Source organism: Ahaetulla prasina, chromosome 1, assembly GCF_028640845.1.
Source record: "Ahaetulla prasina isolate Xishuangbanna chromosome 1, ASM2864084v1, whole genome shotgun sequence".
Lineage (NCBI taxonomy): Eukaryota > Metazoa > Chordata > Lepidosauria > Squamata > Colubridae > Ahaetulla > Ahaetulla prasina.
In genome coordinates this window covers 368775159-368802529 of record NC_080539.1, presented here as the reverse complement: position 1 = coordinate 368802529, position 27371 = coordinate 368775159, and the positions used below count along the sequence as shown (strand labels likewise).

General features: G+C 44.3%; 1 protein-coding gene across 1 annotated transcript in view; it reads right to left on the bottom strand.

Annotated features, from left to right (window-relative positions):
* Positions 1 to 3467: 3467 nt before the first annotated feature.
* The window catches only part of CIMAP1D (CIMAP1 family member D), a 33736-nt gene continuing 9832 nt past the window's right edge, over positions 3468 to 27371 (bottom strand). The window contains exons 2-5 of the mRNA XM_058163265.1: positions 9474 to 9614; positions 6864 to 6974; positions 5001 to 5108; positions 3468 to 3952 (exon numbers count right to left, since the gene is read on the bottom strand). Of these exons, the coding sequence (XP_058019248.1) occupies positions 3468 to 3952; positions 5001 to 5108; positions 6864 to 6974; positions 9474 to 9614 (845 nt within the window). The remainder of the gene's footprint in view (positions 3953 to 5000; positions 5109 to 6863; positions 6975 to 9473; positions 9615 to 27371) is intronic.

The following is a 27371-nucleotide window of genomic DNA, read 5'->3' as shown; positions in this document are numbered from 1 at the left end:
AACATACTAATCATATATGTTACGTTTGTATGATGTTCTTGTGGGAATTACGAATTTTGGTTCCCAGTGAAAATATATAGTAATATTGATAAACATGGATAAATGTTAATTAATTAAAATATGTTGTGTGAATTCTATGCTATGCTTAAGTTATGCAACTGAAGCACCAAAGAAGAGATTGAAGTCAATAATAAATCAAAGTAAATTTAAATGATCTGATCCGCCAACTGCGTCCCTTCCTGGACCGGGATTCGTTATGCACGGTCACTCATGCCCTCGTTACCTCCCGCCTGGATTACTGCAATGCTCTCTACATGGGGCTCCCCTTGAAGAGCACCGGGAGACTTCAACTGGTACAGAATGCGGCTGCGCGGGGGATAGAGGGAGCGTCTCGGAGCTTCCATATAACACCTCTCCTACGCAAGCTGCAGTGGTTGCCGGTGGTCTTCCGCGTGCAATTCAAGGTGTTGGTGATCACCTTTAAAGCGCTCCATGGCATAGGACCACGTTACTTACGGGACCACCTACTGCCGCCAATAGCCTCCCATCGACCTGTGCGCTCCCACAGGGAGGGTCTCCTCGGGGTGCCGTCAGCTAAACAATGTCGGCTGGCAGCCCCCAGGGGAAGAGCCTTCTCTGTGGGGGCACCTACCCTATGGAACGAACTGCCTCTGGGGCTACGTCTTCTTCCCGACCTCCGGGCCTTTAAGCGCGAGCTCAAGACTTTTTTGTTTCACCAAGCAGGGTTGGCCTAAGAGTAATTTTTAATTGAGTGGTTTTATTACTTGTTATTTTAATATTCGGCCTTATGGTTTCAGATTTTTAAATTTCAAATATTGTCTTTTAATTTTTGTATATGTCTTTTTAACTTGGCTGTAAACCGCCCTGAGTCTTCGGAGAAGGGCGGTATAGAAATGTAAATAATAAATTAAATAAATAAATAAAATAATACAGCACTGTATAAATGCCAGAGAAGCTTCTCAACGGGACCCCAATCAGAAGATAATAACAATAGTAATAATAATAACATCAATACTAACAGAAACACCAATTATTTATATTCATCTATTCCTACATAGGTAACAGATTAATAGATTAACAGAGTTGGAAGGGAGTTTGTAGGTGATCTAGTCCAACTCTTCCGCCCAAGCAGACCCTACTCCATCTTTGACAGATGGCTATCCAATCTCTTCTTGAAAGCCTCTGGTGATGAAGCTCCCACAACTTCTGAAGGCAACTTCTGTTCCATTGGTTGGTTGCTCTCACCGTCAGAAAATTCCTCCTTATTTCCAGGTTGAATCTCTGCTTGTTCAGTTTCCATCCATTATTCCTTGTCTGGCCTTCAGGAGCTTTGGAAAATAGCTCGACCCCCTTCCTCTCTGTGGCAGCCCCTCAAATATTGGAAGACTGCTATCATCATGTCTCCCCTGGTCCTTCTCTTCACTAGACTAGCCATGCCCAGTTCCTGCAACCATTCATCATATGTTTCAGCCTCCAGTGCCCTAATCCTCTTGGTTGCTCTTCTCTACACTTTTTCTAGAGTCTCAACATCTTTTTTATAGTGTGGTGACCAAAACTGGATGCAGTATTCTAGGTGTGATCTTACTAAGGCTTTATAGAGTGGTATTAGAACCTCACTTGATCTTGATTGTATCCCTCTGTTAATGCAATTTAGGATTGTGTTGGCTTTTTTGGCTGCTGCTACCCTTCTTGTCTATGACAAAACTCTCTTATTAACCGTCCTGTTTAAGAACAGAAACTTTGGGCTCCGTTCTGGTTATAAGTAGAGGACTACCTGTGTCATCATCTATAATGGCAAAAGTCACAATACTCTTTCAGATCTTTGACCAACAACCTTAAAAAGAAAACCTCTCATTCCAACTTTATAATCATTTTAAAACTCTCAACGTTTCTCAAAAAAATGTCTTCTCAATCATCAGAATTCATTCTAATGTATCATTAAAATGGGAGGGTTCTTTCTTTCAAATCATAATTCATTATTAATTCCCAGGTGTTCAAACACCGTACGAAAAGAAAAAAAATTTTTAAACATAGATAATTTTCAAAAATCAATTTTGATAATAGGTAATAGAAGAGAATGAAGTTTCCCTTGCAATTATAGAGTAAGAGATAAGCTTGTACTTGGCTGCAAAGGAAATCAAAAAGCTTCTGCTTTCTATTTCTTTTTATTTTTTCTTTCTCTGTTTTTCTCTTGTTCCTTTTTTATTTTTTTATTTTATTTTACTGTATTTGTATCCCGCCGTATTATTTTTAAAAACAACTCAAGGAAGCGAGCATATCCCGCACACCTTTCCCCTCCTATTTTCCTCACAACAACCCAGTGAGGTGGGTTGGGCTGAGATTGGCCCATAGCCACCCAACTGGCTTTTGTGTCTAAGGCGGGACTAGAACTCAGTCACCTGGTGATTGGCCGAAAGTCACCCAGTTGGCTTTCAAGTCTAAGGCGGAACTAGAACTCACAATCACCTGGCGATTGGTCCAAAGTCACCCAGACAGCTTCCATTCCGTTCCAAAGTCACCCAGACAGAGTTCACCATTTGTTTTCTTTTCTTTTCTTTTCTTTTCTTTTCTTTTCTTTTCTTTTGTCTTTTGTCTTTTCTCCTGTTTTTACTCTTTATTAATTTGCATTAGTTTTTATGCTTTTTGTAAAAAAAAAAAATATTAAAGTAATTAATCATCAGGGATTCAGAAATATGTGCCACGGTGGTGCAGTGGTTATGGTGCAGTGGTTAGAGTGCAGTACTGCAGGCTCCTTCTGCCGACTTCCAGCCGCCTGCAATTGGGCCGTTCGAATCTCACCAGGCTCAAGGTTGACTCAGCCTTCCATCCTTCTGAGGTGGGTAAAATGAGGACCCAGATTGTTGGGAGCAATGTGCTGACTCTGTAAACCCCTTGGAGAGGGCTGTAAAAGCACTGTGAAGTGGTATATAAAGTCTAGGTGCTATTGTTAATCATAAGGAATAATTTAAAAATATACCTTTTAAAATGCTCTAGGACAGTGATGGCTAACATTTTTGCTGTCGCGTACCAAAAGCAGGGGGAGCGCAGGGGGGTTACGCGCACGTGTGACCACACCCATAATTCCTCTTCGCACCCCCTTCCCCCCGCCCTGCAGAACCCTCCTGCCCTCCCCCAGCTTTTGGCACGCGACGTCAAAAAGGTTACCGGTGGGTCTGGTAGGCTCGTTTTTCGCCCTCCCGAGACTCCAAAGACTTTCTTGGAGCCTGGGGAGAGCAAAAACAGCCTCCCCCACTCCGCCTGAGGCCCTCCGGAGGCCAGAAACGGCCTGTTTCCCGACTTCCAGTAGGCCCGGAAGACCCGAAAATCAGCTGGCCAGCATGTGCATGTGCGATGGAGCTGAGCTAGGGCAACGCTCACGTGCCCACAGATATGGCTCAACGTGCCACCGTGCCATAGGTTCTAGGAGGCCACTCCGTTCTGTTGCCCTACCATTCCGGAGCATCCGGGATGAATGGCATGAGATATTCGGAATGACGAACCCCAAAAGAGTAAGAAGGAGCCCCTGTCCTGTGAATGGTCACTTTTTCTGGGCTATGGGCTCCTGGCCCAGGAGCTTGGAAGGCTCTTGTGGGTTTCTGGAGCCTCTTCAGCATGGAGAAAGCTGGGCGGCGGCAGAAGCAGACGGCAGACGCTTGGGGGTTGTAACTCGCAGGGCCTGGCATTTGCCCGGGGTCCTTGGAAGCGCTGCCTTTGGCGTTCCTGCCGGAGACAGCACGGGTGGGCTTGGAGGGTCTGCTGGGAATCCGTGCTCTGTGCAGCGAGGGGAGGATGTAGCTGTTGGGAGCTGGAACGGGATCCACCGGACGAGATTTGGTGCGGGCAGCTATGGAGAAGGAAGGTGCCCTCAGCTGAAGGCTGGATCCCGGCTTTTCTGGACTGTATGTGCCCGGTCCCGGGCTTTGAGGTAGACCTGGGGAGGCGTGGATGAGATGAATGTGGCGTTTAGAGGCTTTTTTGTAATGTGTGGAAGGAAGAGGAGGGAGAGCTGGCCTTAGGAGCCAGGGGCAAAGCCATGAATCCTTAGAACAGCATTCCTCGGCCTTGGTGATTTTCAAATGTGTGGACTTCGACTTCTGCCTGCCTGTCTCTCTCGCTCTCTCCCATCCTGCTTCCTTCCTTCTTTCTTCCCTTCCTCCCTATTTCTCTTCCTCCCTTTCTCCTTCTTTCTTTCCTCCTTTCCTCCTGCTGCTGTCCCTTCCTTTCTTTCTCTCTCTCTCTCCCTCCCTTTCTTCATCCTTGCCTCCTCTCTCTCTCTCCCTGCTCCTTCCTTCTTTCTTCCCTTTCTCCCTATTTCTCTTCCTCCCTTTCTCCTTCTTTCTTTCCTCCTGCTGTCACTTCCTTCCTTTCTTCCTCTCTCACTCACTCTCTCCCTTTCTTCATCCTTCCCTCCTCTCTCTCTCTCCCTGTTCCTTTCTTCCTTCCCTCCTTCCTTCCTTCCCTCCTTCTTTCCTTCCTCCCTCTTTCCCTTCGCCCGTCTTTCTTTCCTCCTTTTCTCCTGCTGTCTCTTTCCTCCTGGCACGTTCCTTCCTTCCTTCCTTCCTTCCTTTCTTTCTTTCTTTCTCTCTCTCTCGCTCCCTGCTCCTTCACTCCTTCCTGTTTCCCTGTTTCCCTTCCTCCTTCCTCCTTCTTTCTTTCCTCCTGCTGTCCCTTCTTCCTTTCTCTCTTCCTTTCTCTCTCTTCCTTTCTCTCTCTCCTCCTCCTTCCTCCCTCCCTCTCTCCCTTCTACTTTCCTCTCTCCTTCTTTCTCCCTCCCTCCTTTTGTTTCCTTCTTTCTCCCCTTTCCCTCACTCCTTCCATTCTCCTTCTCTCCCTCCTTCCCTCCTTCCTTTCTCTATCTCTTCCACCTTCTTCTTTCTTTCCTCCCACCTTCCTTGCTTCCCTCCCTCTTTCTCCTTCCCTCCCTCCTCCTTCCTCCTTTCCTTTTTCCCCTCTTACCGCCATCATTGCTTGGAGCTTACCTGGAGGTTTTGCTCGCCCCAGCATGGAGTAAGAAGGGCCTTTCGCCTTGCCAAAGCGTGTGAGCTCAGGGGACACGTAATAACAGGGTCCAGGACTTGCATCATGGACTGAGAACAGAGGAAAACAAAGAAAGAGAACCGTTTGTAAACAGATCTTCTGATCTAGGGCAGGGGACTGCAAACTTGGCTCTTTTATTTATTTATTTATTTATTTATTTATTTAATCATATTTATATACCACCCTATCTCCCGAAGGACTCAGACTTTTAAGACTTGTGGACTTCAACTCCCAGAGTTCCTCAGCCAGCTTTGCTGGCCACGTCACATTACCCCACCCCCACCAAGCCCCGCCCACAGAACCGGTAGTAACAAATTTTACATTTCACCACTGCCTGTATCTATCTCCATATCCTATTAGATGCATGGAGGGTGGAGCCAAAGGTGCTTTTTTAAGGAGGCAACTGGACTTTCTTTGTTTTTTTCCTTTGAAGACATTTAACTTCTCATCCAAGAAGCTTCATTCTGCTCTGACGGGGTGGTGGGGAATGGAAGGATTTATATTCCTTGCAGACAGCTGGTCCATTTGCATCCTTTGAGAGGGTCGTTGAGGCCACCTGGAGGTTTATCTGTGTCCTCAGGTGCTCCTGAGAATCCATTCATATCTCCACACCATCCTCTGGAAATGGATGGATATTTTTTTTTATTTATTTGTCAAACACAACAATATATATAAGCATAAGCATGAAATAACCATACAAATTGGATACAATCAAAGGGAACATTAGGACAGGAACGGTAGGCACACTGGTGCTCTTATGCACGCCCCTTACAGACTTCTTAGGAATGGGGTGAGGTCAACAGTAGACAGTCTTTGGTTAAAGCTTTGGGGATTTTGGGAAGAGACCACAGAGTCAGGTAGTGCATTCCAGGTATTAACAACTCTGTTACTGAAGTCATATTTTCTACAATCAAGATTGGAGCGGTTCACATTAAGCTTAAATCTATTGTGCGCTCGTGTATTGTTGCGATTGAAGCTGAAGTAGTCTTCGACAGGAAGGACATTGTAGCAGATGATTTTATGAGTTATACTCAGGTCATGCCGAAGGCGGCGGAGTTCTAAATTTTCGAAACCCAGGATTTCAAGTCTGGTGGCATAAGGTATTTTGTTGTGATCAGAGGAGTGGAGAACTCTTCTTATAAAATATTTCTGGACACGCTCAATTGTATTAATGTCCAAAATGAAGTGTGGGTTCCAGACTGACGAGCTGTATTCGAGAATTGGTCTAGCAAATGTTTTGTATGCTCTGGTTAGTAGTGTAATCTTTCTGGAAAAGAAGCTACGCAAGATTAGGTTTACAACTCTTAAAGCCTTTTTGGTGATGTAGTTGCAATGGGCTTTGGCACTTAGATTGTTTGATATGAAAACTCCAAGGTCTTTGACAGAGTGAAGGTCATCTACAAGATCATGTCCATCAAGCTTGTATCCAGAATATCCAGATATCCAGAAGAAAACTGGAAAAACTGTAGACTACAGGAATCAGGAGCACCGATAAACCTCCAAGTGCTTCAACAATCCTCTAAAAAGGATGCCGATGGACCAGCTGTCTGCAAGGAATATAAATCCTTCCATTCCCCACTATCCTGTCAGAGCTGAAGAAGCTTCTTGGATGAGAAGTGAAGCGTCTTCAAAGAAAAAACCAGAAAGTCCAGTTGCCTTCTGAAAAAGCACCTTTAGGACAACCATGACTTGGATGACTGAGAATCTCTACAAACACGGAGGGTGGAAGTTTTAGAACAAATTGACAATCTCTTGAGACTGACCATCCCACATCCTACAAGTCGCAATGTTCAACAGTTGCTCACCCTGATTGTCCAGTCTCTGACGAAAGGAATAAGCTGGACTGGTGAAGCGGGTGTAATCATGGTTGACAAATCCAATTGTTGGAGGTAAGCTATAATATCCAGGGCCAGGACCTAAGACGACACGGGAACATTTTATTTCTTATTTGTCTTGATTATTCTTCATTAATATAGAATAGAATAGAATTTTTATTGACCAAGTGTGACTGGACACACAAGGAATTTGTCTTGGTGCATATGCTCTCAGTGTACATAAAAGAAAAGATACCTTCATCAAGGTACAATACTTACAACACTTAATGATAATCATAGGGTACAAATTTAACACTTAATGATACAACACTTAATGATAGTCATAGGGTACAAATAAGCAATCAGGAAACAATATCAGTATAAATTGTAAGGATACAAGCAATAAAGTTACAGTCATAAGTGGAAGGAGATGGGTGATGGGAACGATGAGAAGATTAATAGTAGTGCAGATTTAGTAAATAGTTTGACAATGTTGAGGGAATTATTTGTTTAGCAGAGTGATGGCCTTCGGGAAAAAACTGTTCTTGTGTCTAGTTGTTCTGGTGTGCAGGGCTCTATAGCGTCGTTTTGAGGGTAGGAGTTGGAACAGTTTATGTCCAGGATGTGAGGGGTCTGTAAATATTTCCACAGCCCTCTTTTTGACTGGTGTAGTATACAGATCCTCAATGGAAGGCAGGTTGGTAGCCATTGTTTTTTCATGCAGATTAACTTCATGATCATAACATGAAGAGCCCTGGTGGCGCAGTGGTTAGAATGCAGTACTGCAGGCTAACTCACTCCTCACTCCAGCAGTTCGATTCTGACCAGCTCAAGGTTAACTCAGCCTTCTATAGCAATAGCACTTAGGCTTATATACCACTTCACAATGCTTTTACAGCCTTCTCTAAGCGGTTTACAGAGTCAGCATCTTGCCCCCCAACAATCTGGGTCCTCCTTTTACCAACCTTCCAAGGTCAGTAAAATGAAGACCCAGATTGTTGGGGGGCAAGATGATGACTCTCTAAATTGCTTAGAAAGAGCTGTAAAGCACTCTGAAGCGGTATATAGGTCTAAGTGCTATAACTTATTTAAATATTGAAATCTCACTGGGCAGGGTATTGCTTTGTTTATTTTAGAGCCCACCATTCCTCAAGGTATTATTATTATTATTGCAAGTGGATCACCATCTTATCACTAGAACAAGAATATATTGGTTTACGCCAATTGCCCGACCTTCGTACCTTTCGCCGGGAACTGAAAACGTATTTATTTATCCAAGCGGGACTGGCCTGATTTTTAAATTTTTAAATTTTAAATTTTTAAATTTTAATATTTTATTGGGTATTTTATATGGTCAATTGGACGGTTTTAATTTCGGCCTTTATTGAATAAGTTTTTTAATTGTTATTTTAGTGTGTATATTAATTGTTTTAATGAAGGATGTACACCGCCCTGAGTCCTTCGGGAGAAGGGCGGTATAAAAGTTTAATTAAATAAATAAAATAAATAAATAAATAAAGAGTTACCTCAAAAACCAGAGATTTTCTGAAACAATCATTTTGAAGGATCGTGACAGACTTGAACATTGGGAGCTATCTAACAAAATGAAATTCAATGGTGAAAAAAGGAAGGTTCTACATTTAGGCATGGAAAACAAAATGCACAGGTACAGTGTATGTGGTACCTTGCTCAATAGCAGTAACTGTGAAAGGGATCTTGGAGTCCTACTGGACAACCATTTAGATATGAGCCAGCCGTGTGCAGCAGCTGCCAAAAAAGCCAACACAGTTCTAGGCTGCATAAACAGAGGGATAGAATCAAGATCACGTAAAGTGTTAATACCACTTTATAATGCCTTGGTAAAGCCACATTTGGAATCCAGCATCCAGTTTTGGTCACCACAATATAAAAAAAGATCTTGAGGCTCTAGAAAGAGTGCAGAGAAGAGCCATAAAGATGATTAGGGGACTGGAGGCTAAAGCATAGGAAGAACGATTGTGGGAATTGGGTATGTCTAGTTTGATGAAAAGAAGGACCAGGGTAAACATGATAACAAGGTCTTAATATCTCAAGCACTGCCACAAAGAAGAGGGAGTCAAACTATTCTCCAAAGCTTCTGAGGGCAGGACAAGGAGCAATGGATGGAAACTAATCAAGGAGAGAAACAACTTAGAACTAAGGAGAAACTTCCTGACAGTGAGAACAATTAATCAGAAGTTGCGAATGCTCCAACACTGGAACTTTTAAAGAAGAGATTAGATAACCATTTGTCTGAAGTGGTGTAGGGTTTCCTGCCTAAACAGGGGGTTGGACTAGAAGACCTCCAAGGTCCCTTCCACCTCTGTTTATTCTATTGTAATAGGCTTTAAAAGACTCCTCTTAAATAAGGATAATTATTTATAATTCAATGCATCTAAACTAACAGCAAATCCGTGATCATTTTAACAGAACATACAAAAAGCACCGTTTGCTTAACCCACAACCGGTTGGATTCACAAAAGACGCTAAGCAACAAACCATGGTTTACAACCCACGTAGGTTATTTTCAAACACCTATCACCACCCCACCCTAGGGTATAATTACCCCTTTTCCCCCCCCACCTGTCAAAACGGCTTCAATCTTTGGAGATTTCTTCTTCGGCTGAGAATCTTCCATCTTGAACCCGCAAATTTCTTTGATGACGAAGAGATGGTCTTCTTTTTCCGCTTCCCCTGCTGCCTCCTTCTTTCCCACCAAGGCCGCTGACGAATGAAGGACAACAATTTTTTGCAACAGAGGGACAAGCAAACAAATTAACAAAAGGTGTCCTCTCCAAAGAAACCGACAATTCGAAAGAAAAAAAAAACCAATGAATTTATACCATCCAAAGCAAACTTGGAGAAAACAATGTCCGGGGAGCAGTGAAATATAACTCCGTGGGGAGTGATCTTGGAGATAAAAAGATGAGCTGTAAACAGAGACGCAGCAGGTGGCCAAAGAGGGATTTTGTTATGTATTAACAGTTGTGCCTTTAAATATTTGAGCGGGAAATCAGCACGTTGCTGATTGGACGAAGCCTCCAGCAGAACTGTATAAAAGGAGAGGTTTTTCCCCAGCCTGTTGCTGGGTTCACCATATATTAAAGAGCTGTTGTCACTACCCTGGTCTCCAGCCTCGTTACTTCCCGAACATAACATTGGCGACGAAGGTGGGATCTCGAGGCTAAGGAGAACCAGAACCGAGCTGAAGCACGCTAGTTCCGAACCCAGCAAACTCAGGGCAGAAACGCGGAAATGGCAAACACGCCACCCGCACCGTACAACCCGGGCAAGGAGAAATGGGGAACATATATGACCCGTTTCGAAAGCTTTCTAGAAGCCAACGAACTACAGGATCCTGATAACCGCAAGCGGGCTTACTTCCTAAGCCATTGGGGGCCGGAGGTAATCGAGATGGCGGAAGCCCGGGCGGAGCCAACGCCGATACAATCGGTATCGTGGCCGACTCTGCAGACTTTGCTGAAGAACCATTTCGCACCGACGCCGTCCAAATCGTGCAGCGGTTTGAATTCGAGAGCGTGACAGATGGAGGCGAGTCCATCGGTGACTACATGGCCGCTAAGAAGAGCGTCCAAGGACTGCGGATACCGAGACTTAGGCAAGTGCTACTCGAGCAACTCATCCGAGGTCAAGGACATCCGTCTGGCGGCGACTGCTAGCCAGGAGCAACCTGACACTAGCCACCGCTCTGGGCGAGGCCAGAGCACACGAAATGTCTACTAAGCAGCAGAGACTCTGCAAAAGCCTCTTCAATCCAAGGCGGCGCAAAGCCAACGCCAGTACACCAGGAGGAGATTCAGTCCGAATCCGAAGGTGAGGCGAGGATGAGGAAGGGTCTGCCGGACCGAGAAACGCGACACTGAGGACCGTGGAGTGCGGAAGCTGCGGAGGGCAGCATCAGCGCCAACGCTGCAGGTTTAAAGACGCAACATGCGGCGGTGTGGGAAGAAAGGACACTTAGCTCAGGTTTGCAGAGCGGCCCAACCTTCCGCCGAAAATTCAAATCGGCCAATCAGCGGAACCGGAAAGGCGGCCCGCGATTGGTTCAAACAAGAAAGCGCGAAGTCTAACCAAAGCGACTGTCATTATAGGCCGCGCCTCAACCAAAGTGGAAAGAAGATTTCACAAAGCCCAAGATCGAGAACGGTGCAGGCTTGAAGTAGACACGGGATCAGCGATCACCATCATGTCCTGGGACACTTTGGCGAAGTCGCTGCCGTCCGTCGCGAGCGCCATCTGCAAGCACAGCGGCTCTCGAGTCCACGACTACCAGGGAATCGCATCCCTGTTCGAGGACCACCTCCGTCCGAGTCGAGTACGGCCCTCACAAAAGACCCTGCCCATCACGATCGTCGAAGGAACTCTGCCCAGTCTGTTGGGACTAGACTGGTTTCGTGCCCTGGGCATGGGAGTGACTGGCATCTACAGAAGTGACTGCAATTTGAAAGACATTCTCTTTAACGAGTTCGAAGATGTCTTCAAGGACTGCCTGGGCAAGTACAAGGGACCCCTATTTCCTTCAACTTAGACCCCAGGTAGCCCCCATTAGGCTTAAGGCGAGGGAGTCCTTTGCCCTAAAACCAAAATTGATAAGGAGCTGGACAAGCTCATAAATCAGGGGTTTTGGTGCCAGTCGATCACGCAAAGTGGGACGCCAATCGTCACCCCAATCAAGTCGGACGGGTCAATTAGAATTTGCGCTGACTACAAGGCGGCGCTTAACAAAGCCTTACAGAAAAGCGCGTACCCGGTTCCGTGGTGCAACATTTATTGCACTCTTTGGGGCAAGGGCAAGTCTTTGCAAAGTTAGACTTGGCCCAAGCCTACCAACAACTGCCAGTGAGCGCACAGCGAAGCCCAAAGCGATTGTGGCGCACAGGGGGCATTCAAGTGCACCGATTGCAATTTGGGGTTAGTGTGGCACCAGGGCTGTTCCAAAACCTGATGGAACGACTACTGCAAGGGCTCCCAGGGTAGTTCCCTACTTGATGATGTCCTAATTTCAGGGAAAACATGGAGGAATTGGGGAGCGGTTAAGAAAGGTCTTGAGCATTTTCCGGACAGCGGATTAAAAGTCAAGACAAATAAATGTCAGATAGGGGTCGAATCGGTCGATTTCTTGGGCTACGGATAGACAAGAAAGGAATTCACCCTACTGAGAGCAAGGTTAAGGCAATTAGGAAGGCTCCAGCGCCCAAAAACAAAGCAGAGCTGCAGGCATTCCTGGGATTGGTTAATTTTACGCGGTCTTTTAAAGAACAAAGCAACCGTTGGAACCGCTGCATAGGCTCTTAGGAAAAATACTGTTTGGTCTTGGGAAAGTCAGAAAATAGGGCTTTTGAAGCAGTAAAGAACCTGCTCTCAAGTGATAGCCTGCTCATCCAATATCACGACTCACTACCCCTAGTGCTGGTTTGCGATCGTCACCTTATGGGGTGGGGCTGTACTCAGCCATAGACTTCCAAAGCACAGAAGCCCCTATAGCGTTCTACTCTAGAACGATGTCCTCCCCAGAGAGGAACTACAGCCAATTAGACAAAGAAGCATTAGCCATTGTATCAGGGGTCAAAAATTCCATGAGTATGTCTTTGGGCGGAATTTTGAAATCGTGACTGACCACAGACCGTTACTGGGATTACTGGCTGGCGACGCCAACGCCTGTGGCACTTTCGCCACGCTTGACTCGATGGACTATATTTTAGCCGCTTACTCATACAAGCTGCAGCATCGACCAGGAAAGAAGTGGGGCATGCAGGCGCTTGAGCCGATGCCCACTGCCAGGCGACCGAAGACCCCTCCGGGACACCCATCCTCCTTATTGACTCGTTGGACTCTGGCCCAGTCACATCAAAGGAAGTGGCTCGGGCATCATACCGGGACATTGTGTTAAGGACTGTACTCGGTTGGGTACAGAGGGTGGCCCGCTGCGCGGTGACGGTTCAAAGAATTTGTTAAAAGCTGATGAGCTCTCGGCTCAAGGGGTGCCTGTTATGGGGTGATCGTGTAATAATTCCTGTTAAGTTAAGGGCAAGGTATTGGACCTCCTCCACGAGGTCACCCAGGCATCGTAAGGATGAAGGGTTAGCTAGAAGCTATGTATGGTGGCCACTCATGGACGCAGAGATTGCTGAGAGGGTAGGGAAATGCCAAGCTTGCCAAGAGTCCAGACCGCTACCCCAACAGCCCCAGTCAGAGAATGGGAAAAGCCCCAAGGGCCTTGGTCAAGAATCCACATTGACTTTGCTGGCCCTTTCACGGCCAAACATTCCTAGTGGTGGTGGGCGCATTTTCCAAATGGTTAGAGATCATACTTATGAAGTCCACCACAGCGAAACAGTAATCGCAACCCTCGCCACCTATTCGCAACTCACGGGTTGCGGACACTCTGGTGTCCGACAATGAGCCCAATTCACGGCAGCCCAGTTTGAAGAGTACCTGGCAGAGGAAGGCATCCGACATGCCCCTCTGCACCTTTCCACCCTGCGTCGAATGGCCTTGCAGGCGTTCCGTCCGGGCGCTAAGGAGGCATTGTCCAGGCTCAAGCCAGGTGACTGGCAAACAAAATAGACTTTTCCTAGCCGTCCAGCATAGAACCCCAAGCACAGCCACTGGGAAAAGCCCAGCCGAATTGCTAATGGGACGAAACTCCGGTGCCCACTTGACGTTTGAACCCCATTACACACCCGAGGGTTACAAGGGGAGCTAGAAAAACAAGGAATTGAGCATAGGCGACGGGTGTGGGCCGAAACTATGGGGACGGCCCTAGTTGGCTCAGGACAAGTAACAAGAGTAACAGGGCCAAAATCGTATGTGGTAGAGCTACCAGACAACCGAATGTGGCGGCGCCACATAGATCAGTTAAGGAAACGAATAACTGACCAAACCGAACCAACAGAGACAGGTAATGACCAATACCACTTTGAATCCACAGCTGACAATGACCCGGGGGAGGCGCAAGACTTAGCTGAGGTCCCAGAGTTCCAGCGACGCCATCAGGTCCCCGAGGGAAACAGCAAGGAAAATCCCAAAATTAATCCAAAGCCGGATGGCCAAGAAAAAGAGTCGGCCAATAATCCAGAGCCCGACGGCCCAGAGAAAGAGCTGGGAGGAGAAAACAGCCCCTCCGACCAGCTCGAAACACCACCCAGAACTGAACCGCGCAGGTCAGAAAGAACTAGGAGACGCCCAGGTTATTTGCGTGACTACGTCGAAAAATAACATGTAAATAAATATGTAAATAAGACCAAGTGTTTTCTGGGAGGGGAGGAGTGTTATGTATTAACAGTTGTGCCTTTAAATATTTGAGCGGGAAATCAGCACGTTGCTGATTGGACGAAGCCTCCAGCAGAACTGTATAAAAGGAGAGGTTTTTCCCCAGCCTGTTGCTGGGTTCACCATATATTAAAGAGCTGTTGTCACGACCCTGGTCTCCAGCCTCGTTACTTCCCGAATATAACAGATTTCTCTGTGTCAATTATTCTTTTTCCATCTGGTCAGACCCGGGTAGCTCACATAAAGCCAGTAGACTACTCAGGCGGTGGTTAATTTGCTGGGAGGGAATTTTGAGGTTATGGATGCACTAAAAAGAGCCGTAGATTAACTGTCTTTGTTTTGAATAGAATAGAATAGAATTTTTATTGGCCAAGTGTGATTGGACACACAAGGAATTTGTCTTGGTGCATATGCTCTCAGTGTACATTTTGTTCAGCCATTCGGAATCCCTGGATTAATATTGCATCTATTTCGGTCACTACAATATAAAAAAAGATGTTGAGACTCTAGAAAGAATGTGGAGAAGAGCAAGAAGGATGATTAGAGGGCTGGAGGCTAAAACATACCCAGAACGGTTGTAGGAATCCGGTACGTCTAGTTTAATGAAAAGAAGGACTAAGGGAGACGTGATAGCAGTCTTCCAGTATTTGAAGGGCTGCCACAAAGAAGAGGGAGACAAGCTATTCTCCAAAGCACCTGAAGGCAGGACAAGAAGCAAAGGGTGGAAATTAATCGAAGAGAGAAGCAACTCAGAACTAAGGAGAAATTTCCTGACAGTTAGAATAATCAGTGGAACAACTTGCCTTGAGAACTTGTGAATGCTCCAATACTGGAAGTTTTTAAGAAGAGATTGGACAACTATTTTTCTGAAATGGTATAGGGCCGTGATGGCAAACCTATGGCACGTAGAGCCATATCAGTGGGCACGCAAGTTCAGCTCCGGCGCGCATGTGTGTGCCGGTCAACTGATTTTCGGGCCTTCTGGGCCCACCAGAAGTCGGGAAACAGGCTCTTTCCAGCCTCCAGAGGGCCTCTGGGGAGGTTTCACCCTCCCCAGGCTCCTAGAAAGGGTCTGGAACCTGGGGAGATCGAAAAATGGGCCTATCGGGCCCACCAGGGCCATCACATGCCAAAAAGCAGGGGGAGCGCGGGGGGGTCACGCACGCATGCACAGGGGGTTTGGGCGCATAGAATTATGGGTGTGAGCACATGCATGCGCGACCCCCACCCCACCCAGGGGTGAAATATAGTTACCTTCCCTACCGGTTCGGAAGTGCATGCGCCGCCTGGGTGCACAGGGTTCGGCAAAGGACTTTGATAGCTCAGCTTTGATCACGTGACCATGGGGATGCTGTAATGGTTCTAAGGACTTGTTCTAAGTCATTTTTTTCAGTGCCACATCTTCTTCAAGTTGTCGCTAAACAAATGGTTGTTAAGTCAAGAGCCATCTGTAGTGGGACAAAGTTCAACGATGAGATCCTCAAAAAAGGCAGTTTTTATATAAAAGGCAACCAGGATGCAATGAGTGTTGCACGTCAAGTTGGACACGACATGTAGAATCATTGCTGTCCGTTAAACTGGGGTTTCTCAACCTTGGCAATTTTACGACGTGTGGACTTCAGCTCCCAGAACTCCCCAGCCAGCAGGTGGGGACTTTTGAATTCTGGGAGTTGAAGTCCACACATCTAAAAGTTGCCCAAATTGAGAAATATGCACTAGAACTGGATTATCTAACTCAGGGTTCACCAGCCTTTCGGACCTCAGGGACCACTAAATTATAATTTTAAATCCCACGGACCACTAATATGATCTGCCTAAAGACCAGCTGGGTAGGCGTGGCTAGGTGGTCATGTGACTGGGTGGGCGAGGCCAACTCAATGTCACTCACGTCAAGTGGCCACTCATGTCAAGTGGCCAACTCAATGTCCCACGCCTTGCCAGCCTCTACTCACTCCTCCCTCCCAGCCATTCCTTGCCTCCCTGCCCGAGCTCCTTAGGGCCCCAACAGGAAGCAGTTGTTGGAGCTAAGCAGCCATCATGAGAAAGAGTTGACAAAACAGCTCAGTTCAACTTGGATCTGACCAAGAAGGAGGCTCAGCAGAAGCACCTCACTGAGGACTACGAGCATAGGCTTTCCAAGCAGAGGGAAGTGCAAGGCCAGTTCCAGGCCATGATGCAGTCCCACTGGGATAAGGTCCTCCAGCTCTTTGCCACCAGCGGCACTTTCCTCCAGCCTTTGCCCAAAGCCCTGACCAGGAGGCCAAAGCAGACCCCAAGTCAGAATTTCTCCCCCCTTCTGACCCATAGAAAAAGACCCCGAAGGGGGAGACTCTCTGCAGCAACACAAACATTCATTGCACATATATAATATATATAACAACAGAGTTGGAAGGGACCTTGGAGGCCTTCTAGTCCAACCCCCTGCCCAGGCAGGAAACCCTACACCATTTCAGACAAATGGTTATCCAACATTTTCTTAAAAATTTCCAGTGTTGGAGCATTCACAACTTCTGAAGGCAAGTCGTTCCACTTATTAATTGTTCTAAGTGTCAGGAAATTTCTCCTTAGTTCTAAGTTGCTTCTCTCCTTGATTAGTTTCCACCCATTGCTTCTTGTTCTACCCTCAGGTGCTTTGGAGAACAGCCCGACTCCCTCTTCTTTGTGGCAACTCCTGAGATATTGGAAGACTGCTATCATGTCTCCCTAGTCCTTCTTTTTATTAAACTAGACATACCCAGTTCCTGCAACCGTTCTTCATATGTTTTAGCCTCCAGTCCCCTAATCATCTTTGCTGCTCTTCTCTGCACTCTTTGACGGAACAATATCAGTTAGACTTTGTAGATAATCCTTTAATATGATGGTTATCCAAATTTGTGTTCCAAACATTGATGCAGAAGAAGAGGAGATCATCAGGCTTTATATATAAATATAAATTAAATTTATATTTATAAATTTATAAATATAAATATTTAAATATCTATCCCAGGGACTGTAGTTTGAGGACTCCTGATTTAGTGCAATATAAAAAACGCAAATAATTTTTCTGCGGACCACCGAAGTTTTCCCGCAGACCACCAGTGGTCCATGGGCCACCAGTTAGTGACCGCTGATCTATCTTATTGTCTTTTTCCCTGTTTCTTCCCTTTAATGTCTTTGATTTTACTATTTTTTGTGCTTTCTCTCCAATGCCGGTTACTTCAAAATGAAAGAATGTGATGGAATAAAGTCAGAATAGAATAGAATAAGCTGGAAGGGACCTTGGAGGTTTTCTAGTCCATTTTAGAGAAGTGACTGTCTAGACTCTTAAAAACCTCTAGTGATGGAGCACCCACAGCTTCTGGTGTTTCCACTGGTTAATTTTCCTCACTGTTAGGAAGTTTCTCCTTAATTCCAGGTTAATTAATTTCCATTGTTTCTTGTCCTGCCTTCAGGTGCTTTGGAAAATAAATTGACCCCCTCCTCTTTGTGGCAGTCCCTCAAATACTGGAATGCTGCTATTATGTCACCCCTAATTCTTCTTTTCTCTAGACTAGCCAAATCCAAATCCTGCCACTGTTCTTTATCTGTTTTAGTCTCCAGGCCTTTAATCATCTTAGTTGCTCTTCTCTGCACTATTCGTGGTGCAACCAGGACAATCTAGAACTGAACACACTCAAAACCGTAGAAATGGTGGTGGACTTTAGGAGAAACCCTTCCATACTTCCACCTCTTACAATACTAGACAACACAGTATCAACAGTAGAAACCTTCAAATTTCTAGATTCTACCATATCGCAAGACCTAAAATGGAAGCTAACATCAAAAACGTCATGAAAAAAGCACAATAAAGAATGTTCTTTCTGTGCCAACTCAGAAAAGCTCAAATTGCCCAAGGAGCTACTGATCCAGTTCTAAAGAGGAATGATTGAGTCTGTCATCTGCACCTCCATATCTGTCTGGTTTGGTTCTGCAACCCAACAAGAAAGACACAGACTTCAGAGGATAATTAGAACTGCAGAAAAAAATAATTGCTACCAACCTGCCTTCCATTGAGGACCTGTATACCGAACGAGTCAAAAAGAGGGCTGTGAAAATATTTACAGACCCCTCACATCCTGGACATAAACTGTTTCAATTCCTACCCTCAAAATGAGGCTATAGAGCACTGCAGAGCAGAACAACTAGACACAAGGATAGTTTTTTTCCTAACGCCATCACTCTGCTAAACAAATAATTCCCTCAACACTGTCAAACTATTTACTAAGTCTGCACTACTATTAATCTTCCCATCGTTCCCATCACCCATCTCCTTCTTTCCTGACAGTTAGAACAATTAATAAGTGGAACGACTTGCCTGCAGAAGTTGTGAATGCTCCAACACTGGAAATTTTTAAGAAAATGTTGGATAACCATCTGTCTGAGATGATGTAGGGTTTCCTGCCTGGGCAGAGGGTTGGACTAGAAGGCCTCCAAGGTCCCTTCCAACTCTGTTGTTATTATTATTATTATTAAGTGTTGTACCTTATGATTCTTGATGAAGGTATCTTTTCTTGATGAAGGTACACGGAGAGCATATGCACTGAAGACAAATTCCTTGTGTGTCCAATCACACTTGGCCGATAAAAGAATTCTATTCTATTCTATTCTATTCTATTCTATTCTATTCTATTCTATTCTATTCTAATAGGCAGGCTCCAAGAACTATTTGTACCGTCATAGTTTAAAATCTTAGGGTTATTGTGAATTGCCTAAACCTACATCCATGGTCATGTCCATCCCTTCAATTGAAATTGCTTTTATGCAGAACAGAGAAACATTCTCTTCACTACCTTGTGAATTAAGTTTTTGGATTTTTTCCAAGGTTCACATCAGCTCTTACATTTAGCTGTGCATCTGTGATTGTCTGAGTTGCACTGGTGCCCTTTATTGTTTTAATCCTGTTTGTTTTAGCTGCTTCTATTTCCAGTTGTCTGATAGTTCTTGATAACCAATTTCAGCTATCTTGGTAAAAAGGTTTTGGGGGTTTGGATTTTTTGTTTTTTTTATGGCTGCAACTCCTCTGACAAAAGCTTGAAAGGCGAAATCGTATATTTTTAGCAGCTAAATTCATCAATTCTGGGTCACATCGGTTTTAGGATAGGATAGGATAGGATAGGATAGGATAGGATAGGATAGGATTAGAATAGAATAGAATAGAATAGAATAGAATAGAATTGAATTCTTTTATCGGCCAAGTGTGATTGGACACACAAGGAGTTTGTCTTGGTGCATATGCTCTTTCTGCGCCAACTCAGTAAGCTCAAACTGCCCAAGGAGCTGCTGATCCAATTCTACAGAGGAATTATTGAGTCTGTCATTTGCACCTCTATAACTGTCTGGTTCGGTTCTGCAACCCAACAAGAAAAACACAGACTTCACAGGATAATTAGAACTGCAGAAAAAATAATTGCTACCAACCTGCCTTCCATTGAGGACCTGTATACTGCACGAATCAAGAAGAGGGCCGTGAAAATATTTGCAGATCCCTCGCATCTTGGACATAAACTGTTTCAACTCCTACTCCAAAACGACGCTATAGAGCACTGCACATCAGAACAACTAGACACAAGGACAGTTTTTTCCCGAAGGCCATCACTCTGCTAAACAAATAATTCCCTCAACACTGTCAGACTATTTACTGAATCTGTACTTCTATTAATCGTTTCATAGTTCCCATCGCCAATCTCTTTCCACTTATGACTGTATGACTATAACTTGTTGCTGGCAATCCTTATGATTTATATTGATATATTGACCATCAATTGTGTTGTAAATGTTGTACCTTGATGAAGGTATCTTTTCTTTTATGTACACTGAGAGCATATGCACCAAGACAAATTCCTTGTGTGTCCAATCACACTTGGCCAATAAATTCTAATTCTAATTCTAATTCTAATTCTCTCAGTGTACATAAAAGAAAAGATACCTTCATCAAAGTACAACACTTACAACACTTAATGATAGTCGCAGGCTACAAATTTAACACTTAATGATACAACACTTAATGATAGTCATAGGCTACAATTAAACAATTGGGAAACAATCAATTACAGTATAAATTGTAAGGATATAAGCAACAAAGTTACAGTCATAAGTGGAAGGAGATGGATGATGGGAACGATGAGAAGTTTAATAGTAGTGCAGACTTAGTGAATAGTTTGACAGTGTTGAGGGAATTATTTGTTTAGTAGAGTGATGGCGTTTGGGGAAAAACTATTCTTGTGTCTAATTGTTCTGGTATGCAGTACTCTATAGCGTCATTTTGAGGGTAGGAGTTGAAACAGTTTATGTTTATGTTTTCCTTTCACTGTTCTCCTTTCACTAATGCAGAGTACATAACATTATATTAAAAGCTAAAGAGTTATAAAAGCAGGCCCTTTATAAATATTATAAAAATATTACCTAGTATGGGAGAAATGGTATAAAGGGTTGTAGGAAAAAGAAAAAAAGACAAGGAAAGATTAAATAACGGTTGAAATAGGAGTAGAAATATACAAACAAATAGGAGGAAACAAAAAATGTTGAAAGGAAATTGTGTACACGTTTATGTCTATGTATATATGTAAGTAAAATAATTAATATTAGAAATATATGTATAAAAGATACTTTTTTTTTTATTTGCATTTATATCCCGCCCTTCTCCGAAGACTCAGGGCGGCTTACACTATGTCAAGCAATAGTCTTCATCCATTTGTATATTATATACAAAGTCAACTTATTGCCCTCAACAATCTGGGTTCTCATTTTACCTACCTTATAAAGGATGGAAGGCTGAGTCAAGGGGCGTGCATAAGCGCACAAAAGTGCCTACCGTTCCTGTCCTATTGTTTTTCTTTTCTTCTTCCTATATATATGCTTATATCTCCTTATATTTACCCATATATGTGTTTATTTACTATATAACCTTTTTGTATGATACCTACATATATTGTTGTGACAAAATAAATAAAAAATAAACCTTGGGCCTGGTGGGACTTGAACCTGCAGTAATTGCAAGCAGCTGCTGTTAATAACAGACTGTCTTAGCAGTCTGAGCCACTCAAGGACCCTTATTAGGATGAGGGAGAAAAAATGTATAGGTATCGGTTACTGACACAAAACTGTTGAAAAGAAAAAAGTGTTAAAATTTCTTTTTGTTTTAAAAAAAATGTTTAATAAAAATTTTAAAAAACAGCAGGCTTTTATAAAAACATAAACTATAGTTTAACGTATAGCGGTCCTTTGATTGAAATTGGGCATATGTCAGGTCGATGGGTCTACCAGCTTGACTCTTGCATGAAGGACACAGAATGGGTTCATATATTATGCTTAACCAGTGCAGTGCAGGCACTAACTACATGTGCTGAAAATGGCACTTTTTCCTGCAGGCAGTTACTATATAATGTGCAGCAGCTGCTAAAAAAGCCAACACAGTTCTGGGCTGCATAAACAGAGGGATAGAACCAAGATCACGCGAAGTGTTAATACCACTTTATAATGCCTTGGTAAGGCCACACTTGGAATATTGCATCCAGTTTTGGTCGCCACGATGTAAAAAAGATGCTGAGACTCTAGAAAGAGTGCAGAGAAGAGCAACAAAGATGATTAGGGTACTGGAGGCTAAAACATATGAAGAACGGTTGCAGGTACTGGGTATGTCTAGTTTAATAAAAAGAAGGACTAGGGAGACATGATAGCTGTGTTCCAATATCTCGGGGGTTGCCGCAAAGAAGAGGGAGTCAAACTATTCTCCAAAGCACCTGAGGGTAGAACAAGAAGCAATGGGTGGAAACTGATCAAAGAAAGAAGCAACTTAGAACTGAGGAGAAATTTCCTGACAGTTAGAACAATTAATAAGTGGAACGACTTGCCTGCAGAAGTTGTGAATGCTCCAACACTGGAAATTGTTAAGAAAATGTTGGATAACCCCAACCATAAAATTATTTTCGTTTGAATTTATCGCGCCTGAAGTCAGGCTGGCGATCTGAACTGCTTGCGATTGCTTTGAGGACGGAGGCATTAAAGCGGAGACTCCTCCCCTATTAAGTTTGTGGCGCCTGAAGCCAGATTAGGCTAGCGATTGGGAGTGATTGCAGCTGGCTTGAGAGGGAGACATCAGAGCAAAGATTTCTCTCTTTTTTAATTCATCGCGCCTGAAGCCGAATTCGGCTAGCAATTTGAAGAGCCTGAAGCTGGCTTGTGGAGTCAACCACTGGAGCGCGATCCTTCGACTCGCAAGTATACTTCACATATTTCCGATGGTCTTAGGCGACCCCTGGCAAATCGTCATTCGACCTCCAATGGGGTCGCGACCCACAGATTGAGAACCGCTGGCTTAACCCCTGCACCAGGGGTGAAATCCAGCAGGTTCTGACAGGTTCTGGAGAAGCGGTAGCGGAAATTTTGAGTAGTTCGGAGAACCGGCAAATACCACTCTGGCTGGCCCCAGAGTGGGGTGAGAATGGAGATTTTGCAATATCCTTCCCCTGGAGTGGGGTGAGAATGGGGATTCTGGGAGTTGAAATCCACAGATCTTAAAGTTGCCAAGTCTGGACACCCTTGGTCTCCTATCATGGGCAGAGGGTGGGGCTAGAAGACCTCCAAGATCAGGGGTAAAATGCTCCTGGATCGGCTGATCCAGTAGCGATGGCGGTGGGTGATTCGGAGAACCGGTAGCAAAAATCCCTGCCCCTCCTCCCGCCCATGCCCACCCAAGCAGCCGGTCGCCTGCTTGCCGGCTTGCTGCTTCTTTTAAAAAATGCTTTTAAAAGGTTTTTTAAAAAGGCTCTGAGGATCCCAGCTGAGCTGCCTGACCGTCAGAGCCTTTTTTTTTACTTTTAAAAGCATTTTTTACAACCTATTCGGCTGAATAGGTTGTAAAAAAAATGCTTTTAAAAGAAAAAAAAAGATTGTGCGCCACAGCTGATCACCCACCTACCTCCAGGGTACTGTTCTACTTACCCCATGCCTCCTTCTGGCTTGTACTGCACGCATGCGCATCTCGCATTTGGTGCATGATGCGCACTGCGCATATGCGTGCACAGCGCGCATGGGCAGCCAGCGAACCGGTTGTAAACCGGTTGAGATTTCACCACTGGAACGAACGTACCCTGACAGTGTGTGAAAAGCCCCCAAACCACCAAGGACAGATCGCTTGAATGGATTTCAAAGTGAGCAACTCTTTACTTTCCCAATCGTGCCAAGCTTGTTCTTCGGAGTGGTGTATTTGATGAACCAAACGCGGCGGATAAAATTGGAAGTTATCTCCGGGCTTCCTTTTAAGGCAAAGCTTTCCCCGGGTGACGCACAAAAGACAAGTTGCTTCGTGAATAGACTGGAATAATTTATCTTGAGAGACATCAAGTAATCCATGGGCTGCCTGCTGCCCTCAGAGTATCCTGTGGCTTTTGAGCTGCTGAAATTTGGCAGCGCAGCTTCTATTTCCATTGCTCCTGAGTCAATTAAGAGAGATCCATATGGTGGAGCTGTTGAGTATTTCTGAATTTTCCCAAGGTCTCGAGGAGGTACAGATCATCTGCTGTCGGAGCCGTTTTGTATGAAGCCAAGCTGTTATCTACAGAGCTTCTGCGGTCAAACCAACTGGTTAAGCGCTCTCTCAGGTGGCCAGTCAGGTAGAGCAGTCTAGCAAATTTTGGCTGCGTCTGAGATGGTTGCTATGGAAGAACTGACGGTGTTTCCTCCCGAATTGGTGTATGGATTATGTTTTATTGAGAGAGTCACTGTTTGCTCCTCTGCCACTATTAAGGTCCAAGGAATGCCCTTTGTTGTGACCCAGGCCCAAGTAGGTAGTAGGAAACTCAGTCAGTGTAAAAACAAACAAACTTTATTCGAACAGCTGAGAATTACTTCATTCTCAGCTTAGTTCAACTAAATTAAAGCCAATTCCTCCCAACACAAATTCCTCAGTCCTATCACCACCTTGGTCCAATTAGGCAAACTGCCAAAAGCCTTTCTTGGCAAAAGTTCAGAAGACACCGATTCAAATGCAACAAGACAAAGCTATCAGCGTTGTTTTCCGGCAAAGAGCCCAAACGCCGTTGCTGGTCTTTTAAGCCTTATGGGAGGGGCCAATCATCTCTTGGCCCTACTCCCGAGTCGCCCTCTTTGCTTGAGCTGCTCTTGCCTTCTGGCAGCTCTTCCCATGCGTGCATTAGGAACAGGCTCCTCCTGTTCCTCTGCCTCACTACTGTCCACCTCTGGAGGCTCCAGAGTCTGCATTTCACTCCCCGATGGCCCTGGCCCCACCTCTGCCTCCTACGCAGAGCCCTCATTTGGGCCTTCCCCGGCTCCAGGACTGCCCTATGTTCTTCCTCAGCCTCATTGCTGTCGGACTCCGTTGCCAGCTCCGCAGGCTGCTGGCAGACCACAACACCCTTGAAGCAGAGGCCTTGATTCATAAGGTAGGTGGATTGGCCCAAAGGTGCTTTTTCAAGAGACAACTGGACTTTCTGGTTTTTCTTTGAAGAAGCTTCTTGGATGAGAAGCGAAATGTCTTCAAAGAATCGAATCGAACAGAACAGAACAGAACAGAACAGAACAGAACAGAACAGAACAGAATAGAATAGAATAGAATAGAATAGAATAGAATTCTTTATTGGCCAAGTGTGATTAGACACACAAGGAATTTGTCTTGGTGCATAGGCTCTCAGTGTCCATAAAAGAAAAGATACCTTCATCAAGGTACAACACTTAATGATAGTCATAGGGTACAAATATTGAATAGAATAGGAAATAGGAATGGAATGAGAATAGAATAGAATAGAATAGAATAGAATAGAATAGAATAGAATAGAATAGAATAGAATAGAATAGAATTTCTATTCTGTTCTGTTCTACAATCACGTGACATATGCTTTCGGACTGCCTTGCTCACTGACAGCAATCCAGATCTCGACTGCAATCGTAACTCGAGGACTGTATATTGCATATCAACATTTTTGCTCTTCAGCAGGTCATTCAGCAGTTGGAACTGTTTCTTTCAAAACAGACGGCATATTAGTTGAATTGGTTTATTTGCTTATTTATGCATTTACTGAAGCATTTTTTGCTTTTTGGAGTTCCAGGCAGTTTGGCATATTTTGTAAACCAGCCATTGTGCAGAAGGACTACGAGTGACATGATAGCTGTGTTCCAATATCTCGGGGGTTGCCGCAAAGAAGAGGGAGTCAAACTATTCTCCAAAGCACCTGAGGGTAGAACAAGAAGCAATGGGTGGAAACTGATCAAAGAAAGAAGCAACTTAGAACTGAGGAGAAATTTCCTGACAGTTAGAACAATTAATAAGTGGAACGACTTGCCTGCAGAAGTTGTGAATGCTCCAACACTGGAAATTGTTAAGAAAATGTTGGATAACCATCTGTCTGAGATGATGTAGGGTTTCCTGCCTGGGCAGAGGGTTGGACTAGAAGGCCTCCAAGGTCCCTTCCAACTCTGTTGTTATTATTATTATTATTATTAAGTGTTGTACCTTATGATTCTTGATGGTATCTTTTCTTTTATGTACACTGAGAGCGTATGCACCAAAGACAAATTCTGTGTGTGTCCAATCACACTTGGCCAATAAAAAATTTCTATTCTGTTCTGTTCTACAATCACGTGACATATGCTTTCGGACTGCCTTGCTCACTGACAGCAATCCAGATCTCGACTGCAATCGTAACTCGAGGACTGTATATTGCATATCAACATTTTTGCTCTTCAGCAGGTCATTCAGCAGTTGGAACTGTTTCTTTCAAAACAGACGGCATAATAGTTGAGTTGGTTTATTTGCTTATTTATGCATTTACTGAAGCATTTTTTGCTTTTTGGCGTTCCAGGCAGTTTGGCATATTTTGTAAACCAGCCATTGTGCAGAAGGACTACGAGTGACATGATAGCAGTGTTCCAATATCTCAGGGGCTGCCACAAAGAAGAGGGAGTCAAGCGATTCTCCAAAGCACCTGAGGGCAGGACAAGAAGCAACGGATGGGATGGAAACTATTCAAGGAGAGAAGCAACCTAGAACTAAGGAGAAATTTCCTGACAGTGGGAACAATTAATTAGTGGAACAACTTGCCTGCAGAAATTGTGAATTCTCCAACACTGGAAGTTTTTAAGAAAATGTTGGATAACCATTTGTCTGAAGTAGTGTAGGATTTCCTGCCTAAACAGGGGGTTGGACTAGAAAACCTCCAGTTCTGTTCTGTTCTGTTCTGTTCCATTCCGTTTCATTCCATTCCATTCTATTCTATAAGTCCTGTAAACCATGGCTTATACCCAGTGGTGGGATTCAGCCAGTTCGCACCACTTCGGGAGAACCAGTTGTTAAGTGTCTGAGCAGTTTGGCAAACTGGTTGTTGGAAGAAATCATTAGGGCAGAGAACCGGTTGTTAAATTACTTGAATCCCACCACTGCTTATGCCTTGTGTGAATCCAGCCATTTTAGCAATACCAACAGCCCTTAGACTTATCTACCGCTTCACAGTGCTTTTACAGCCCTCTCTAAGCGGTTTACAGAGTCAGCATATTGCCCCCAACAATCTGGGTCCTCATTTTGACTGATTCAGTAAATCTTGCCATGTATGTACCGTATGTATGTATATATATGTGCCACCCTTTTCATCCTGCAAAGTGACTCAAGTATGTTATATGAACTAAGCTTTAGAATTAAGGAAGCCGAACTGAAGATTTCTTTTAACTTCAAAACGAAACAGCACACACCATTTTATTTAAGGTATTTAAATTTATTAGCCACCACCATCTCCAATGGACTCCTTCTTCCAAACACCCCAACGTTTTTTCTTTTCAGAAGAGAATTACATTGAATCGGAATATTGTCTGTTTGTTACTCCTTGATTTTAATGCTATGTTTACTTGTGGTTTGTAAGTAATGCATTAAAAATATATGTACTGGCTTAGGATAAAGGATAAGAATTGGTGGTCCCATTATATATAATGCAGTAGTGTTGATTTTTCTTTCGGCTTCTTTTGGGTTGCTCACCCTCATGATGCTAAGAGAGAATAATTTTGTTCCTGGTCCAACAGAAGTTATAAAAAGTAGTTGGGTTGGACAGACTGTATTTGGGGCGTGAGTCACGGTTTGTACCTTTGAATCAGTCTTGACTCCTGACAATTGACAATAGCACAGCCCTCCAATTTTCTTGGCAAGATTTGAGAAGTGGTTCGCGATTG